This window comes from Thamnophis sirtalis, unplaced genomic scaffold, assembly GCF_051295495.1.
Source record: "Thamnophis sirtalis isolate CommonGarterSnake01/CBP01778 unplaced genomic scaffold, rThaSir2_p1.2 scaffold_7, whole genome shotgun sequence".
Taxonomy (NCBI): Eukaryota; Metazoa; Chordata; class Lepidosauria; order Squamata; family Natricidae; genus Thamnophis; species Thamnophis sirtalis.
In genome coordinates, this window is record NW_028261387.1 from 65,009,268 (window position 1) to 65,029,054 (window position 19,787).

The 19,787-nt window shown below is 36.1% G+C and overlaps 1 protein-coding gene across 5 annotated transcripts in view; it reads left to right on the forward strand.

Moving 5' to 3' along the window:
* Positions 1-19,787, forward strand: part of TOX2 (TOX high mobility group box family member 2) — a 209,452-nt gene that overhangs the window by 108,406 nt on the left and 81,259 nt on the right. For all 5 annotated transcript variants that reach the window (XM_087720317.1, XM_087720314.1, XM_014069267.2 and 2 more), the window contains one exon: positions 10,489-10,734. In XM_087720317.1, the coding sequence (XP_087576443.1) occupies positions 10,489-10,734 (246 nt within the window). The remainder of the gene's footprint in view (positions 1-10,488; positions 10,735-19,787) is intronic.

Consider the following 19,787-nt stretch of genomic DNA (forward strand, 5'->3'; position numbering starts at 1 on the left):
CAACAGCACTGAAAGAAATGAACTATGACTGGTTCACACCATTACTACCATTGCAACATCCCTAAGATCACGTGATGAAATTTTGGGTGCTTGGCAACCAGCATGTATATATGATGATTGCAGGCTCCCAAGGTCATGTGAGTGCCATTTGCGACCTTCCCAGCTGGCTGATGATAAAGTCAATAGGGAAAGCTGGATTTGCTTAGCAACCTCATGATTCACTTAACAACTGCAGCAATTTGCTTAACTTCCATGGCAAACATGGTCATCAAATTTGGGGTGACCCACTTAACAACTATCTTGCTTAGCAACAACATTTTTCAATCCAGTTGTGGTCATAAGTCAGGGACTACCTGTACTAGCCCTGAGAATCATAAATTATCTATTATGAAAATAATACAGAATTAGCATCACTGGTAGACTTTTATAAGGTTATTCCCCCATTAGGTTAAGTCTCATTTTCAAACCCAATCAGCCTGTGCTCAACTCTGTTCTTATTGTATAAATTACGCAGTTTGTTAAAGTGTTGTAAGAAGAAGCATTTCTTTTCATCTGTTCTAAATCCCACCCCATCCTTGAGTTTCCTGGAAGAATTCTAAATTGTAGTATTATGAGAGACAGAAAAATATGTTATTATCCACTTTCTTCCCTTCATATATGACACTTGTCCTTTATTGCATCTTCAAGGGAATAATAATGAGTGTGGTTTCCCACTTGTGGTTTTCCTACTACTGGAATCTCTACTGTTAGTCTTTCCCAATTCCAGCCGTGTTGGATTACATTCCCAGATGCTTTTCATATTGTTTAGTAAAAGTTCTTTTTTTTTTGCATGTATAAAACCTTGATTTTATTTCACATCTAATTTTTTTCTATTTTGTCCAGTACTCAAGAGCCAAGTGTGGAAACTCCACACAACTGCAATTAATTAATTAATGGAAGTAGCTGGTAAAAATACCTCTCCCCTTCCTATTTTTTGGGGGGAATTGCTGGCATGATTCCAAACCAAGTGCTAGATTGCATCTTCCCTTTTTTAAATTTTCTATGATAATATGGAGGCTAATATCTTTCTCTGTGCAGCAAATCAATATATTTAGAGATGGAAAAAGATTCATCTGATACAAGAATCCTGGTAGATACTAAGTAGGTGCTAGTGATGTATTGCTGTTCTTGAAAGCTACATTGGGAATGCAGCTCTAGAATATGTACAGTAAAGATTTTAAGGTCTGCATTCTTGGATCAGGTTCTAATAGTTCGTCTTTATTCCTGCTGATTTTTACATTCTGTAATATGCAGAATACAGAAAAGCTTTTGAAGCTGATATAACAGGAGAGATTTGAACAAAATAAAGGCTTAGATTAAAGGCTCATGCAGCCATGTAGAGAGGATTAAAAGCAATATTTTCAGAAAGGCTTTTGCAGATGAACTTTTAATGAGGTTTTCAAGTGGAACTATTGCATCTGTGGTTTATTATTATGACTTTATACTAATGGTAGACTCTGCACAGCATTTTACTGTTTTTGGTTATTGTTTTAAAGCTGGCTGAAACACATACTACCATTAGAAGAAAAAAAAAGATACTTCATTAAATTGTCAACTAATTGTATCAGTAAAAAGCAGATTGAAGTACATCAGTAAAATCCTGAAGAGAATTCAGTGTATATCTTTTAGAAATCCCAGTGAAAAGGATCTGCAGATAATTATACTTTCTTAAAGGCAAATCTATAAGTCAGGCTTAATGTGTGTGGAGAACCTCTGGTCAAAAATGCTTTTGACCACAACTAAATTGTGTTCTGATCAAAAATTTCACATTTTTTTTCTTTGCGGCCCATTTCCCCTTTGGCACAATTTTTTGTAAGGGCCAAATTTCCGTGACCCAAAATTAGGTTTGGGTCACGACAAATCAGGTTGCAGCCAAAGTTATAGAACGAATTATGGTCATGACCAGAGGTTCTACTGTATTGGCAAAAGTGGACTTGGTGCTTAAGCAAAATAATATATGTATGATATGCTTCCAAGCCACATATAGAAAGATCAGTGTTAACAGAAACCTTGTGATATCCCTCTAATGACATTGATACTATTTGGGAGTTTTGAAACAGTTTGGGTCCTAGCAGCTGGAAAGGGCTGCACAATATAAACATGCATCCCATAATCCATTCATTACAGCCATTTTTGCCTCTTTCTATCTTTACACTTACAAACACACTCAGGAACTTTAAAAGAGATGATAGACACTCCTTTCTTCTTGCCATTATGAGGAAATTTGCTGTTTCTCTGCTATGTTGGCAGAGAAATAATGATCCTTCCAAAAAAAATTGCTGGGAGAGATGAGAAGAAAAATGTTCTCTCCTCAATAATCATTACCAAAATTGTTGTTTTTGAAGTATTAGCAGTGGGAAAACAGCAGATATGATTTTTGCTACCCAGCAGACGGCCGATCAGTTGGATGATAGAAAAAAGTTAGGGCTCCACACACTCTGGCAGGTGGCCAGGAGGGTGGCAGAGGGCCTCTTGTATCCTGTGGTTACCCATATGGAATCTTAGTAGTGACATCATGCATGCAGATTTTCTCTGGGTGTTATTAGCATGCCTCTCTATTCACCATTACTTCAATCAGTCAATTCGTTATTACCTTCAGTGACCAGTATTCCATCTACAAGAGCATGAAGGTTAAATCTTGTCAGGTTTTTTTTATTTAAAAACACCAAAATATTATAAAATAAAATTCAATAGAAATAATATAATGGTAAAATAAGCAGCCATGTTGAAATGATTGATATAATTAATGGTGATGAATTTTACAGGTAATGAACGAAACTTTGATCACATTCAAAGAAATTGAATCATACTGATCTGCTAATAAAATATATACAATCTGTGCCACTTGGAAATTTATTTAATGAACGAATTACCACAACTTTACAGTTTACATATCACCTTTGGGGGCTGCTCAAAATACTCCTGGAGGCTACACAATATAAGCTATGTGTGTGTGTTTGGCAGAATCTAAGGGGAGATGTTTCCCAAAGTAACTCTTGCTTGCCTCAATTTGTGTTAGAGGCATTGTGCAGTACAGTGATAATAGCAATAGCAATAGCAGTTAGACTTATATACCGCTTCATAGGGCTTTCAGCCCTCTCTAAGCAGTTTACAGAGTCAGCATATTGCGCCCACAGTCTGGGTCCTCATTTCACCCACCTCGGAAGGATGGAAGGCTGAGTCAACCTTGAGCCGGTGAGATTTGAACCACTGAACTGCAGATAACAGTCAGCTGAAATGGCCTGCAGTACTGCACCCTAACCACTGCACCATCTTGGCTCATAATAGCCAAAGACAGAGAGAATTGTTTTATTGCAAGGGGCAGGTAGAACTGTTTTGTTTCGGTTTTTGGTCAGACATATCTTATGCATGGTAGATCTATACATTGAAAAAGCTTAATCTGCCCTGAAACTTGCCAATTGCTGATATTCAGCATTTTAAGTAAAAATACATCGACCTCTATATTTAGGACTATATCTCCTGCGTCTGTTTTGTTTATTTGAATTGATATCTTAAATATTAAATATTTTCTGTATGTAGTTTTAGACAACATTATGTTCATATGGCACTTGATTGAATTGTGGACACCATGGTGGCAGCCAAATTAATGGCAATTATCTTTAACAAAATATTTTGGAATTTCACTACTTTTCAAAAATAATTAAAATTCTTTCTCATCCATTCAGTGATTTACTACCTATTACATTACATTTTCCTTATCCATATTCCAAGCTCTCTATGTAAAACAATGATAGGCAGCATTTTTTAAAAAATATAGGGTGTATTCACACATTAGTAACATGCTAGAAGCTGGAGAAAACATTGGAGAAACATAGATGCTCTCTTTTTTTCTATCCATCTTGCTGCTGGTTATCATCTTCTTCTGTTTCCTTCCTTCTTTCTCTGCATTGTAGATTTTACCAGAGAGCTAGATGTTTTCTAATGGGTCCAAACTATGACAATTTGGGCCTGGTCATTTATGCCTCAAGTGAAAACACTCTGTTGATCTGTTTGTTTTGTTAGCTATCCATAGTATTCTCAGTTCTCTAATAAAACAAAACATAAAGTACAATAAATATTAATGAATAAAAACCCACAGTACAAAAACTCATAACATTACCACGAGGGGAAATCTAGATTCAAGTGAGTTGAGTTGGAAAAATTGTGCTTTCTGGTCTCAACCCCTTCATGGAACTGGGACTAGTAGCTCTCCAAATAAAGCGACCACTAGTAGCTTTACTTAGGTGAATCTTCAGATGGGTTGACTAGAGATGGAATATGTTATCCTAAACATACTTTGGCATCAAGCCATAGAGGGCTTCATCATGCAAGACTAGCACTTTGAATTATACTCTGAAATCAAGGCTGACAAGATAGGTGTAATATACACATATTGCAGCAGCAAACTTCAATCAATAAGCATTTTGAATCAAGAATGATTTCCAGCCAGTCTATAAAGGTAGCACTTAAAACCCGGAAAAGCTCCTAGAGGTGCTTTCATTCCCTCCAGATTACTAGAGGAAAATAAAGATTGGTGGGCCAATGCCGGCTGCTCTATTTACTTATTTTACCAGCTCAGGACATTTTCTGTCTGAAGGGAATGGGCTCATAGTCTATAACAGTACTTCTCAACCTTGGCCCACCTGAAGATGCATGGACTTCAACTCCCAGGATTCTGGGAGTTGAAGTCCAGGCATCTTCAGGTGACCAAGGTTGAGAAACACTGGTCTATAAGAATAAAGGAAATGGACTTAATGGACTTAAATTACAAATTAAATTTGTAATTTAAATTATAAACTTAGTAGCTTGTCTCAAGCAATCTGGAAAATACCTTTATTTAAAAAATATCGGATCGGGTCTAAAATGAAAATATATTTCTGAGGAGCAGATGGGTTTTAGACTACACCATTTAACTGAAAAAATACATATCCCAAAGGATTCCTTTTTGCAACCTCTCTGGATTTCAAATCATTTCTTTGATTTGATTCCAAGGTACTGGATATGGGAAAAGCTATTAGGATCCTCAGTGGATAAGATATTGTTCCTTCTTACTTAGACTCTTTATTCCAACACCTCACTTAATATATTTCCTGGATGTTATTTTTCTGGAGCTGTTTCCATCCAGATAGAGGTAAGGCAAGAGTACATTCTAGTACTCTTATTTTTCAATATGTATATTAATTCAATAATTCAAGCTCTGAGGTCTTCTGATTGTCACTCTCCACATGGCTGTAGGTTGTGCAATTCTAGCTTTGCTATATGCAGACAACATAGCAATTTTGTCTGTCTTTACCAATGGGAATGAGACAGGCATTGAGGTCATTGACTTTCTTTTCATTTCATTTCATTTCATGAATGAATGAATGAATGAATGAATGAATGACTTTCTTTTGCCTAAACAACAACTTGTAGCAAATCATCAAAAGTTATATTTAATTTTATTGCACTAGGTGTTTATAAGATGGATAAATAGCTAATTAATGGGACCCCAATAAATTAAATAAATATTTATAAACATGTTGGGGGGCAATTCCAGGCGTCCTTATCTTGGACTTCACGTTTATTGGGGCCAACATAGCTCCTCAACCATCTACAGATTTCTTCCATCAAAGGGGCACATTTTATTCCAGCAGCTTGCAAGATCTTCCTTGCTAAGGTTATTTCTAAGCTTTTTCATGGTGTTGAAATTTGCACTTTTAAACCCTGGAAGCTATCCATGGTGCATCAAGAATGCTGCCTTACACTTAGAGACAGGTTTAGTTTCCATGGGTGCCAATGCCTGATACTGCCTCATTAATTTCCAGTTAAAATTGTTCCCCCACCCCTGGCTCCAGTGATTTTCAGATGCTATTTTAATTCAGCCTGGCTAATAAAAGCTAACCACAGACTATGGTCTTTTTTGGAGAGGTTCTGTTTATTAGGGTTTGAAAATGCCAAGAATCATCATAAAGAACTTATATGAGATTTTGATTTACAAACCACTCCAAACCTAATATTCAGCCCCATAGTTCTATTATAACTCTGAACTGTTGTTGGACATTCACCTTGGCCAGAGGGCATCCATTACTGCCCCCAACCCTATAGCGGGTGTTATAAAACACCCCTCTTCCGCAATGTATATGCCAATATGAAGATATTTCTGTGGAATTCATAAACCACACATTCCTTTGTTTACTCTCTTTACAGGGAATATTGAAAAGTTTTCATTTATCCCATTTTAAAGAACTGCCTTGGTAGAGAATGTGATGCTTATCAGTCACTTCTTCTATCCTGTTAGGACACTGATGCATTTGCCCAGGGTGCCTGATTTTGTGCCTACATTTGTTCTATTCCACCGCCCCTTTTGATTATAGATTAGTACTAATCCTAGTGATCATCACCACTATTATTGTTACATCAGTTTTATTTTTGGTTATAGTAGTGCCCAATGATCTATGCTTCTCCCCACTGTATATTTTCTAGTGCCATATAATTATGATTGCAATAAAAGGATCAGAACAAGGAAATATAGCAAAACCCAAAATCATTTCAGTATTTTCACTTAATAGTTTTCAAGAGCTGATTATTATCTTATAGGTTTGTAGATAACAGTTAAAAACTACATGCATGTATTATCAGGCATATTCCATGTAGTTTTAATCATTCGAGTGGATTAAGGAAATTAACTCCCAACTATCTTAAATCAAAGATAATAAGTACCAGGACTGTGAGAAATGGGCATGATTCAATTTGAGATTTTAAGGCAAACCGATTAAATTTAATCTGCTTTGAGATTGCATTTGAAAAAGTAAATTCATAGGCTACATCCGCAATTCTTCAATTACATTTTTTTTTTTGCAAAATGAAATGGTTGATTGTTTTGAGAACAGAGTCAGCAAGTTTAAGGGTGAAAAATACTGATTTTACATAGAGCTCCAGTACTACTACAGAGTCATAAATAATGCATTAATCCAACTGTTTCCACATTGACTTCATCATGATGAACCAGCTTTTCTTTTACTGTATTGTCCATTAATACAGTATCTCCCTCTTGTAATTTCAATATCAATTTTTGGTAAATTATATGCTAGCCATTTCTCTGGTTTATTCGCAAATTCAAAATTTTGACTTTACATAATTCTTTTTTATTTTACTCCTAACGTGTTTTCGTAAAAGCTTAATTTGTTAAGACATACTTGTCTTCTGTGGAAATTTCTTTTTGTTTCTCATACAAAATAGCTTGTGTTTTTTCTTGACTTCTTTTTTAGTTCACTATTATGTTGTATAAAATAACCTCTAATAAAAACTTAAGGGACACGGTGGCTCAGTGATTAAGACACTGAGCTTGGCAATCAAAAAGGTCAGCAGTTCGGTAGTTCGAATCCCTAGCACCATGCAACGGAGTGAGCTCCTGTTAGTTATCCCATCTTCTGTCAACCTAGTAGTTCGAAAGCATGTAAAAATGCAAGTAGAAAAATAGGAACCACCTTTGGTGGGAAAATAACAGCATTCTATGTGCCTTTGGTGTTTAGTCATGCCGGCCACATGACCACGGAGACGTCTTCGGACCACACTGGTTGTTGGGTTTTAAAATGGAGATGAGCACTGCCCCCTAGGGTCGGGAATGACTAGCACATATGTGTGAGGGGAACCTTTACCTAATAAAAACTTTAAGTCAGTACCTTTATCTAAATTATTTTCAAAAAAAAGTTTAAATTTAAATTTATAATTTCCCACCATTGCATCTTTCTGTAGCAATTTTTAAGTTATCCTCCATCAAAAAGAACTAAATGTTCTTTTACAAACCAAACTTATAGTATTATCATCAAAAATGTCTTTAGTAATAGCTCTACTTCATAAACCTTAATAGCCAAGTTCTTTGAAATCCAAATCATGTTTTAATTTAAGGCATCTGCCATGCTCATCAATCAGTACAATCAGTGGTTGTACTTGGGGATTTATATACAAAACAACTCTTTCTTTTTTTTCTTCCCACTGAAATGAATTATTCACTCAAATTTTTATAAATCAAACATCTTAATGTCCTTTTTTTCTAATGTTTCTTTTTTGAGCAAATTAGAGCTTAATTTTTTTAACGATTTATTTCTTTTTGAGGAGCATTTGCTGCATTTATATTTCACGTAAAGCATTTGTAAGCCATAATCAAACCAAACATTTAAAAAAATCTATGGGGCCTAGTTCAGTATCATACATTTCAGTTTCCTGTTGCACCTGTTAAGAGTTTTTGTGTAATCTCTTCTGATACCGCAGTTAGGTATTGCCTTTCTAGAAATTCTCTTGCCTTTCAGATTGAATTCAATTGAAAACTCTGCTGTTTAAAAGTAAAAATTATACCTTCCAACTTGTTGCATAGAAATGGAATCTTTTTCTTCTTTAGTCTCTCATCAATCTAAATCTCATTCAAAATTCCTTTTCTTTCAATTCAAATAGACCCAAATCATCTAAGTCAGCGATGGCGAACTTTTTTGGCTCACGTGCCATAAGTGGGGGGAGCGTGTGCGCACTACAGGTGCTCCCCCCATTTTTTGCATGCTTTATTCGCCCTCCCCAGGCTCCAGAGGCGAAAACAGCCTCCGCTGTCCTCCGGAGCATCAAAATGACTCTCCAAGCAAACTGGAAGTTCGGGAACGGTCTTCCGGTTTGCTTGGAGGGTCGTTTTAAGTGCTCCGAAGGCTTCAGGAGGCTTCCCTGAAGCCTCCGGAGCAGTCAAAATGACCCTCTGAGCAAACCGGAAGTCCATTCCAGAACTTCCGATTTGCCCATAGGGCCGGTTTTTTGTGCTCTGGAGGCTTCAGGGAAACTCATGAAGCCTCCAGAGGGCCTCCGGGGGATGGAGGAGGCTCTTTTCGCTCTCCCCAGGCTCTTATAAAGCCTCTGGAGCCTGGAGAGGGCGAAAAATGGCTTTTTAAAAGGGTGAACTCAGCTGGCCAGCTCGTGCATGCATGCTGGCCAGCTGACAGGGCAGCGCCTCGCGTGCCCTGACAAATGGCTCCGCGTGCCACCTGTGGCACGCTTGCCATAGGTTCGCCATCACTGATCTAAGTTCTCTTTCCAACTCTCACTCTATACCTTATGTCTTACTCTCCAATGTTTCCATGTTGTTGTTAACTTGTTTTATATTCCCAGACACCTATTCTACTGAGCTTTCCACCTTCTATCCATAACTTCTTTCATCTCCTCTTTCATCCCTACATGTCTTTCATCCAATCTCTTTCTTCCAAAAGCTGTCCAAATGATTCAACTAGGTTATTGGACAGTTGCTGAGACATTTTCTGAAGCAAACCTGATGTAATTCCTCTCTCTGCAGGTTGCTCTAGTGATCTTCTCTGTCTTTATATACCTAGTGGACCCAGGTTTTGTCATTCTACATGTTCCTATCCACCATATATTTTATTCTCTGTCTTCATATCTGGCCTCATAATAAGGAGGTATTCATCTAAAAGACCATAAGAAGCTAGTTTGGGATATAAAAGACCAATGCAATTTAAATATCTCAGAATTAAATCTTTCTTCAGCTCAAGAGCATCAAGAACTGCCACATTTAGACCATTCTCTGAGCAACTAAAATATGACACAACTCACTGGTTATCACAGTATTTAGAATTCTTGCTCAAACTTTTCCAGACCTCAGTAGCTTATGTGTCAGAATCAAAGAACAAGGAGTCTTAAAATACACTATTATTTAAAGTAATATGTTTCCACCAATTGTCACTTCTCATAATGATCTGCATGATGGATTAAATTATGGTATTATTTAGTAAATCAATTATTGTATTAAATATTTACAATACATAAGTTATTGTATATATTAATATTTAATTAAAAACAGTCAACAGCCCATTTTACTCACTCAGATAATATAGCCTTTTATATTATTATAAATATATCTTAAATTTAAACAGTCATTACATTAAGGAACTGAGATTTCTCATTATTCAAAACAGTATTGAGTGGAAAAATGTATATAAATTTTGTCCAGTACAGCTAGTCCTTGACTTATAAATATTCATTTAGTGAACGTTCAAAGTTACAACAGCACTTAAAACTAATTTATGATCATTTTTCACACTTCTGATCTTGCAACATCTCCACGGTGATGTGAACAAAATTTGGACTCTTAGCAACTAGCTTGTACTTATGACGGTTGCAGTGTCATGTGATCAACTTTTGCGACCTTCTGACTAGCAAAGTCAATGAAAAAGTCAAATTCACTTAATCACCATGAAACTACTTTAACTATTTTAACAAGTGCAGTGATTCACTTGAGAACTGTGGCAAGAAAGGCAAAACTCACTTAACAACTGTCTTGCTTAGCAATAGAAATGTTGAGTTCAACTGTGGTCCTAGCTCAGGGACTATCTGTATTAAATACCTTTTGGAGAAACAAGTATGGGTTTTTAAAAAAATATGAGAAGTGTCAAACTATCTTTTGTTGTGTTTTTATTTTAGACATACAATGGTCAGAATGAAAATAATGAAGATTATGAAATCCCTCCTATTACTCCTCCTAATCTCCCTGAGCCATCCCTCCTTCACTTGGTGGATCATGAAACTGGATATCATTCACTGTGCCACAGTCTCCCCCCAAATAGCCTGATACCAGCATATTCCTACCAGAATATGGATCTGCCTGCTATTATGGTATCTAATATGTTGAGCCAAGATGGGCACCTCCTGTCTAGTCAGCTACCTACCGTAAGTAATATTTTTTTCTATTATTGTACCTTATTTTGTATACCTCTACCTTTCTATATGATTATTACAGATATAATGGAATGCAATTTATAAGAGGAGGCATAAATTTCTACTTATTCCTGAGATAAAAATCTGCTTTAGATTCGGTACTTCTTAAATTTTCAGATGTTCTTGACTATGACAAATGAAGATACTTAATTCTGTGCAGGGCCCGTGACTTATTTTAAGAACCACCATTAAGTAACTGAATATTTCTGTTTTGCTAAACCAGATTTTTTTTGTTAATCTGTGATTTTGTATAATGTTTTGTTAACATAATACCAACATGCATACAAATAAAACTTTTTATGAATTTAGTTATGTACTAAATTCTACCATGTTAGTTCAGTGCTAGTTGGTAGATAGATTTTTTTTTTCACTTCTCAATCTAGTGCTGAAAATGACTGGTCCAAAATCACTCAGACAGCTTCCATGTCTAAAGCAAGAAAGTGAATTTTCTCAGTAGATTAAAGGATATGCTGAACAGTGGACAATTAATTCGATATTTGGAAAATACCATACAAATAATTTTAATTAAGATATTTTTTTTCTTATTTCCCATCCTTTTCTTAAAAGGTATTATAAGACTGACAATGAAGTACCTCAGCAGAATAGCCTAGAAATAATAAAAAGAACACTGAAAAAAACAGAAACAACACAGGCCTTTAGAAAGGATGGGAACTGTACATTTTTCATCCCCAGTCCCTTCACTGTATTAATGTCCATCAAGTTTTTTCTGCTGGCAAAATAAAATCAGGATACATTGGCAATGATTGAAATGCTAAAAAAGCAAACTCAAGTCTTTATTGTATATTCAAAATAGTCTAAAATAAAAAGTTTGAATTACTGTAATATGAAGCCTTTGGATTAGATGTTACCAGTGGTGAAATTCAAAATTTTTGACTACCAGTTCTGTGGGCATGAGGATATCCTTCCCCTGTGAACAGGGGAAGGATATTGCAAAATCTCCATTTCCACCCCACTCTGGGGCCAGCCAGAGATAGTATTTGCCGGTTCTCTGAACTACTCAAAATTTCCGCTACCTGTTCTCCAGAAACTGTCAGAACCTGCTGAATTTCACTCCTGGATGTTACTGTTTTGCATGAAGTAGCAGCATAGGAATAATTTGTTAAATTTAAGAAAAAGATGGGTGTGGAACAGAATTTTTAAAGAGTTTCTCCAGAGCTAAGAAAAATACATGTTATATCAGCATCAGTTGTGGTTTAATAAGCAATATGGAAATTACAGGTTTATTGTATCAGAAAACGTAATGATTATGGCTTCAGAGAATCTAGCTAATTGAGATTCATAATTTTTTATTTAAAACATTTAAATTCTACTTCCCTAATATTTGGTAACTAATAATTAATTATAATAAAATAATAGTGTAGAAATGGGTGGAAATAGAATAGCAAAATAGCCCTGCATGAAACAACCCTAAACTATCTTATAATCAAATGAAATGAAAGTTTCCCCTATTAGCATATGCTGATCAATATGGTATAATATGATATGGGAAACTTTGACTTTACTGGCTGGTATTGGGAGTTCTTATCTCTCAGTCTAACCTACCTTTAAGAATAGATGATAGGAGTTCACCAAATCTGTAACAACCAAATTATAAATATACAAATATACATAGAGACATGGATATATACATTTGTGTATACAGACAAAAAATGGTTCATCTATTAATAACAATTTTTGAGGAAGGGTAGTGCTCAGGGTGTTCTGGAAAAAGAAATAGAAAGAGAAATTGCTTGCCGAAATTAGCAATAAATAATAGAGTATAAACCAGGAGAAACTCATCTACCCCTTTACTAAAGTCCCCTACATTTTCAGATATTCAATTTATTTGTGTCTAATTGAAGGGATTCCACTGATATTTACTATGCCATAGCCATCTCCCACTCAACAGATACCTTTGTGTGAAATCAAACATTACTTTATGCTCCTCTTCAGCCGAGTTGATTAAACCATTCATTTCTGAGACAAAAGAGTCAATTTCATATGAAAGATATTTCCCTCTCAGTTTAATTTAAAGCACAGACCTAGTGCCTGACCCCTATTTTCATAACATGATAATTTTATTCTACATTGATTGTCTCATTTTTGAAAAAAGATATTGCACATATAAATCAGTTTCTAAAATATCCAAAGAAATGAGGAGAAAGGGATTTATTAAGCATCTTACATATGAAATAATTTATTTTGGAATAGTCCTTGGGAAATGTTCTGTAGTTTATGGGTCTGTTTTGTAAATGCAGTATCATGACAATAAATCAGGACTGAGATGTAAGAAGATAAGAAGAGGGCTTAGTGTGCTATAAGCATAGAATGGGGATATTAAGATTTGTTTCCCCCTTGTAATGAAAATGAAAATCGAAAAGAAATCTGGGGAAGTCCAAGTTTCCCAGCTGATTGTCAGTGAAGAGTGTTTTATTTTAAATGGTGCATCTGGAGTGTTGACATATCCCTAAGGTTTTCAACTGCAAAGAGGGTGTTAAGGAAGAAAATTGTCTTTCTATTTTAAGGCCAAAATAATTTTTCTCTCTTTCTGTCAGATATCTTTTTCCAAACCATTAACATTTCCATCCCTGATTAAATGTCATGTCACAGTAAATCAGCCATTCGTTCCCAGTATTTGCACCATTTGTAGGCTAGGCAACATATCTCCCAGTAATGTATGTAGAAATTCTCCAAGTGGCATTAATACAATACGTATTTTATTTATTTATATACTCTTTCTATTTGTTTTATTTAAGACACAGTTTACAACAATTAAAAATAAAGTATCAAACAACAACAAAGATTACTACACAATTGAAATCAAAATCAAACTCAGTTATTAAAATAATAATTGTTGTTGAAACCTCATTATCATATCATGATACAGTTGTGCTATTTTATTATCACAGTTTTTCTTCCAAAAATGTTTCAATGCTCAATATGTATTTCTTAAGCAAGATGACATCCAAAGACAGTGTCTTAATTTCCACCAATAAATGTACACTATACAAAATATACACAAAATATAGATAGACCTGTTAATGTTTTCATACCTACATATTTATGTGTGCAATAAGGTATACAAGTAGTTCTTGCTTAATGATCACAATTGGAACTAGAATATTGGTCACTGAACAAAGTACTCACTAAGAATAGAATAGAATAGAATAGAAAAGAAAAGAATAACAAGAGTTAGAAGGGACCTTGGAGGTCTTCTAGTCCAACTCCCTGCCTAGACAGGAAATCCTATACCACTTCAGACAAATGGTTATCCAACATCTTCTTTAAAACTTCCAGTGTTGGAGCATTCACAACTTCTGGAGGCAAGTTGTTCCACTGATTAATTGTTCTGTCAGGAAATTTCTCATCAGTTCTAAGTTGCTAAGACTAAGCTATACATCACATGACCACTTTATTCAATGACTGCAATCCCAGCAATTATCCTTGCAGTCATTAAGCAATCACATGGTTTGTTAAGCAGACGGAGTTCCAAGTAAGAAACATGAGGATGCTTCAGTTGGGCCAAAAGACCAGGAGACTCCAATGATGTACTACAGTGCAAACCACCCCTCATGAACAGCTGAATACTTGGGAAGCCTCAATTCATACCCTTGCTGCCCTGCATTGCACCACACCAGCTGATCTTCACTATTTCTTTGTCCCACTGTTCCATTGTTTATGACGCATACCCAGCCTGGCCCTTGATGAGGATGAAGAAGAAAATGAAATGCTAAAGACAGTCACTCAAATGCAGCATCCTAAAATACTCCTTTTCACTGTGGTCCTGGATGCAGCCAAAAAACTAGAACAGGCTTTACAGAGAAAGAAAGGAAAAGAAGAGATGCCCTACACTTTCTCAAGAAGGTGCAGTTCTTGTCAATCCCAAAAGTAAAATTTTGGATTGGCTTCCTGTGGGTTAAAACAACCAAGCTGATTCCTAGAGGAAATTGGCTTCAGCTTGACTTCCCGTGACAGGAAGCCAAGCTGAAGCCTATCTCTTCTAGGGATCAGCTTGGTGGTTTTAACCCACAGGAAGCCAAGCAGAAGCCAATCTTCTCTAGGAATCAGCTTGGCGGTTTTAATTCATAGGAAGCCAAGCCAAAGCCAATCTCCTCTAGACTTTTGATATTATTTGGGAAGAATTTGAACATTCAAGGAAGTAGACAGGATTCCCTAGGCTGTAGATACTAGTGTATTAGACCCCTGCAAGGAGGGAGTATATGAGTGGCTCCATGCATTGATAAATGTCTTTGAATGAGGGGTGCATGTGGTTCTGCCAACTCTGAAATAGGCAGTGGTGTACTCCTTCCTCAAGGAACCAGCTACTCTGGACATTTTCATCCAGTCTCCAACTTTCCCTTTTTAAGGAAGTTTGGAGAAGGTGGTCAACCTCCAGCTTCAGAAGACCCTGTTGAAAGTGGATTATCATCCCAAACAGGATTCAGACTAAGATATAGTATGGAGTGAGCTCAGAATGAGGATGTGTTGTGGCCCGGCAGGAGCCGTTGGAGCTACTGCCAGACTCCTACAGCGAGGGATCTTATGAGTCGGCTCTGGAGGAGGTGGAGGACTCTGGATAGGGTGCCAACTCCGAGCAGGCCGAGGAGAGACTGGTTGGCCACCAGGTGGCGCCGGAGCCTTGGATCAGAGGGAATGATCCGGAAAACACTTGTGAGTTGTTTCGGGATGCACGCCGTTGAAGGGCTACTCGGCAGCAAGAACAACTGCGTAATTATACGAGATGATTATGCTCAGCTGATGCTTATTAAGATCCTCTCCTGATTATAAAAGAGACTGCTTGTGCCACGCCCTTTTGCAGAAGTCAACGTTCACGATTAAGAGAAGCCAACTTGGAGAACTGGTTTGCTGTGAGAGCTTGTTTGCATTGGCCTAGGTTTGTAGGACTTGCTGCCAGAGTGCTTATATCTTTTTGTTTATTTTGGGCTTGCAGCCAACAAGAGTCTGGACTGATTTAAAAAAATTCTCTTTTACGTTTGTTTTGGCTTTCGTTCCTGGACGGAGGAGTGTGGTCAGAACAGGGATGATACATCCATTCTGACTGTCCTTGATCTCTTGCTGGCCTTCATTGCCATCCACTATGATATCATTCTGGATTGACTGAGGTTGGGAGGGAGAGTATTATTCTGAGGTATTTCTTCTCTGAGGCAGTTCTTAATTGGTGTTAGTGGGAGGGAAACAATTGAGCCCTACTTTATGGAGTGCCTCAGGGCTTTATCTCACCTCTCTGCTTTTCCAAATCCACATGAAGCTGCTGGGGGCTGGTAATTGTTTTGTCCATTTAGGACAAGGAATGATCATTATTCAGATTAAATCCAGTAAAATATTTCTGCTCCTAGCCGCTCAGGTGAAATAGTCAAGGTTCTTTCCCAGTGTCTAGATGAACTGGATGGCAAGAACAGATTGTGTCTTAACTCTGTCAAGACTTAAGTGGGGACAGGTTTTCAGATCTGGAGTTGGAGGCTTTCCATCTTTCAGACCTCATGTGAAAATATGGTGATTCTCCTGAACTCTCAGTTCCTACTTGAAGAGCAAGTGACAGCTATAAGATCTGTGCACTACTATGCCTTGTGTACTAGTCACATTTATTCCTGAATCAAAGGTCCCTGCTCATAGTCACTCATGCCTTGGTTACTTTCCCATTGGATCACTGGAATAATTCTATACGAGATGCTAGGAAACATATGGCATAAACATTAAACAAACAGTCAAATAAGGCAGTTCTTGAACATCATCTGGAATTTTCAGTAGTCCATTTCATTATGCCCATGTAATACCACTATTTTGTGCTATCAGATTTAAAACCCTACATAGTATAAGGCCAGATTAACTGCCTTCTCCCAAGAACATGAATTAGAAAAACATCCAGTTGAATGTTGTGCTATGATGCTTTGTCACTATTGTTGTATTTTGTCTTTTATATTGATATATTCTGTATGTTTTAATATTGGTTTATTGTTCGTTTTTACTATTATATGCTGCCCAGAGCCTTATTGCATGAGTTTTGTGACCTCAACTAATAAATAGACAAATAGGTGGATAAATAAATAAATAAACAAACAAACAAACTCAAAATACCTGAAAAGCACCTGGTAAGGAAAACTGTCCTAAAGTGTTGGCATTCCCTTATATTCAAATTATTTTGCACATTTCTGCCTCTTATCCTATCTTTAAAACATTGCACACTAATGAATAAATAATTCTCACAATAACTCTTACATAAAAAGAGAAAATTATTGTCCTTCTTTTATAGACAGAAACTTAAACAAAAACACTGGCTGACTTAAACATAGAAAGGCTTGGGAACAAATAAATGAATAAATGATACACTAAATCCATTGATTAATCTACTACAAGCTGTGTTGCTAAAGGCATTATTCAACTTCAACTGAAGTTCACTGAACTGCACAGAAGTAACTATAGACTATGGCAAATGTTCTCAGAAATGAAATTTATAACTCCATGCATATGCTGTGGTAAACTTCCAAAAGTCACTTAGGTGAGTGTAGAAATTTAATAAATAAATACAAATACAATATGTAAAAAATTGATCTTAATCTCAGTTTTGATTATCATTTTTAGTCATGAATGTTGAGCTTATTACTTTTGATTGCTAAATACATGGCATACTCCTGAGCTTTTCAAGTAGATTCACTAAGACTAGAAATTGAAAGCAATTAGAAATACATGATAATAGAACTACATTCTTATAGTATAATGATGTTATTAAAATCCATGGAAATAGTAACTAATTTTCTGAATAATGGGAACATGGAAATAAATCTCAACAAAATACAGATGGTCTAAAACAGAATAAGTAAAAAACTATTGCTTTAAAATGGAACTGAACATAAAGAAAGATGGGAAATGCAGAATAAGATAATAACAAAATGCATGTTTAAGTTAAATTTATGATTTGGTGTGAATTGAAAAAATGTACTTTATTATCGCATGACAATACAGAAGTGGAAACAGTAAGGTGATTTGTGTTGTTCACTGTTTTTTCTGAAATTAAATTAATCACTCATTCAGAACGGCACACTAAATTTCTAGAACTTGCTGAAACACATGTAAAAATAAATTTAAATAAGACAATCATTTTCATTTTTTGCCCTTTTCTTGGGGAATTAGATCTAAATCATGGTTTTTTTCATTAAGTGTTTAAAAAAGCATGGTGCCTTGTGTGATTTGGATACTGAGGTGGAGGTTAGCAATCCCACGTTCGAGACTTAAATGCTGCCATGGAGCAGGGTTGAGCTCCTGTCCCTCTCCAGTTCCTGCTGGGGACATGAAAGGAGCCCCCAAGTGGACATCCCCCAGGCAACAGTAAAAATCCTTTTAACCCAGAAGCGCCTTGGCGCTTCTGATACAAGTGCAGAAATTTAAGTGTTAAACCATGGAATGTAATTTTGAAATATGAAGTCTAAAGACAACAAAGACATTAGTGGTGAATACTTGCATAATCTAGCAGGCTACCAGTTTCTGGGTTCTTTGCTGATTCATAATGTGCTTGGTTTTGTTTTGTTTAGCATGATGTGATTCATATTTGGGGCTTAGTGTGTTCCTTTTTAAAAACATGGCATTAAGCTCAGCCAATTGAAATTTATTCAAGAAATCATAGCTAAACAAACTTTGGCTTAATCAAAATGTTCACCCTTTTAGAGTCTTTGAAACTGACCAAAATTAATCCAAGCGTAAGAAGTTAGGCACTCAGAGGATTCTGAAATAAGCTCCAGAGAGTCATGAATTAAAGTGAAAATCATATTCAATGTGGGGAAAAAATTACAATGTATGGAAAAGTAATAATGCATGAATGAACACATGTCAGATTTTGTTCAAAATATTTCATTTGTTCAAGCTATCAGACTTTATTTTTACAATTTGTGTCCCAATGACTTTGTCTTATATAAACCCAGGTAAGTGAATGGAGATGTGCAGGAAGAATGTTTGATGGAAGTGAATTGTTTTGTTAATTTCTGAAATTTCCAGAGGACCAAAGAATTTATATCCTACTTTTTAGCTATTTCTTTACACCTGTGAAATCTTTCATCCCCAATAACTGTGAGAGGAAGAAAATTAATGTTCTCTTCATTAAAGTAAAGGGAGTTCAGCCGATCCTTTGACCACATCCTTCTGTATTGGTTTAAAAAAAAACCTTTGGTTCTATAAATACTCTGCATATACTAGATTCTCATTATGAAGGAACAAAGTGAGGAGGAAATTTACCAGTTGAGATGTAGCCACAGATGTTAATGTGTTTCTTTTTTCTTCTTGAGGCCTTGCTGATATTGAATGTAACTACAACAACAGAGGAATTATTCTGGGCCCACTCAAGTTTATTTTTAAGATTAGCCTTCCTGGCCCTGCTGCACATGATGTTCTATTACATGGCATTTATAATATCTATGCTTCTTTGTTGGAAGCAGCTATGGGGAACATGCTGAATTCCATTGATATTTAGAATACTGGAGCTGGGAAATGTTAGGGACTGTGCAAACAGAATATTTTTTGCTAAGCTGGAAAAATGTGCATTTGACTTTCCTTAATTAGGTTATTTGGGTTACTAGATATATACAGAAGGCATAGAAATGGATCTTGCAGAAATGCAAGAAATACCAAAGTACAACATATAGAATGTGAAATGTGATGGATGTTTAGCATTCTCTGAGCTTTGCAAATTTTCCCCAAAAGTTCATCTCTAATTTTGCAGAGCATACAAAACCACATTTTCAGCTTCTAAAAAGGGATGTAAGTTCAACAACAAACAGCACTGTAGGACTTGAAAAAATCCTTTTTCTTTCCAGCCGCTATTCAGGCATCCTGACATCTTTTCTCTCTTTATTTTACACAGATATCAGACATGGTGTTAGAAGCCATTCTCCTCTTACGTTCTGGAGGTGGGGATCTCCTGCCATTTCTTTTTAATCCAGATTGCTTTTTCCAGATGAAAGGAGCTATGACATTTTTAATAGAATTGGTTGCATGGT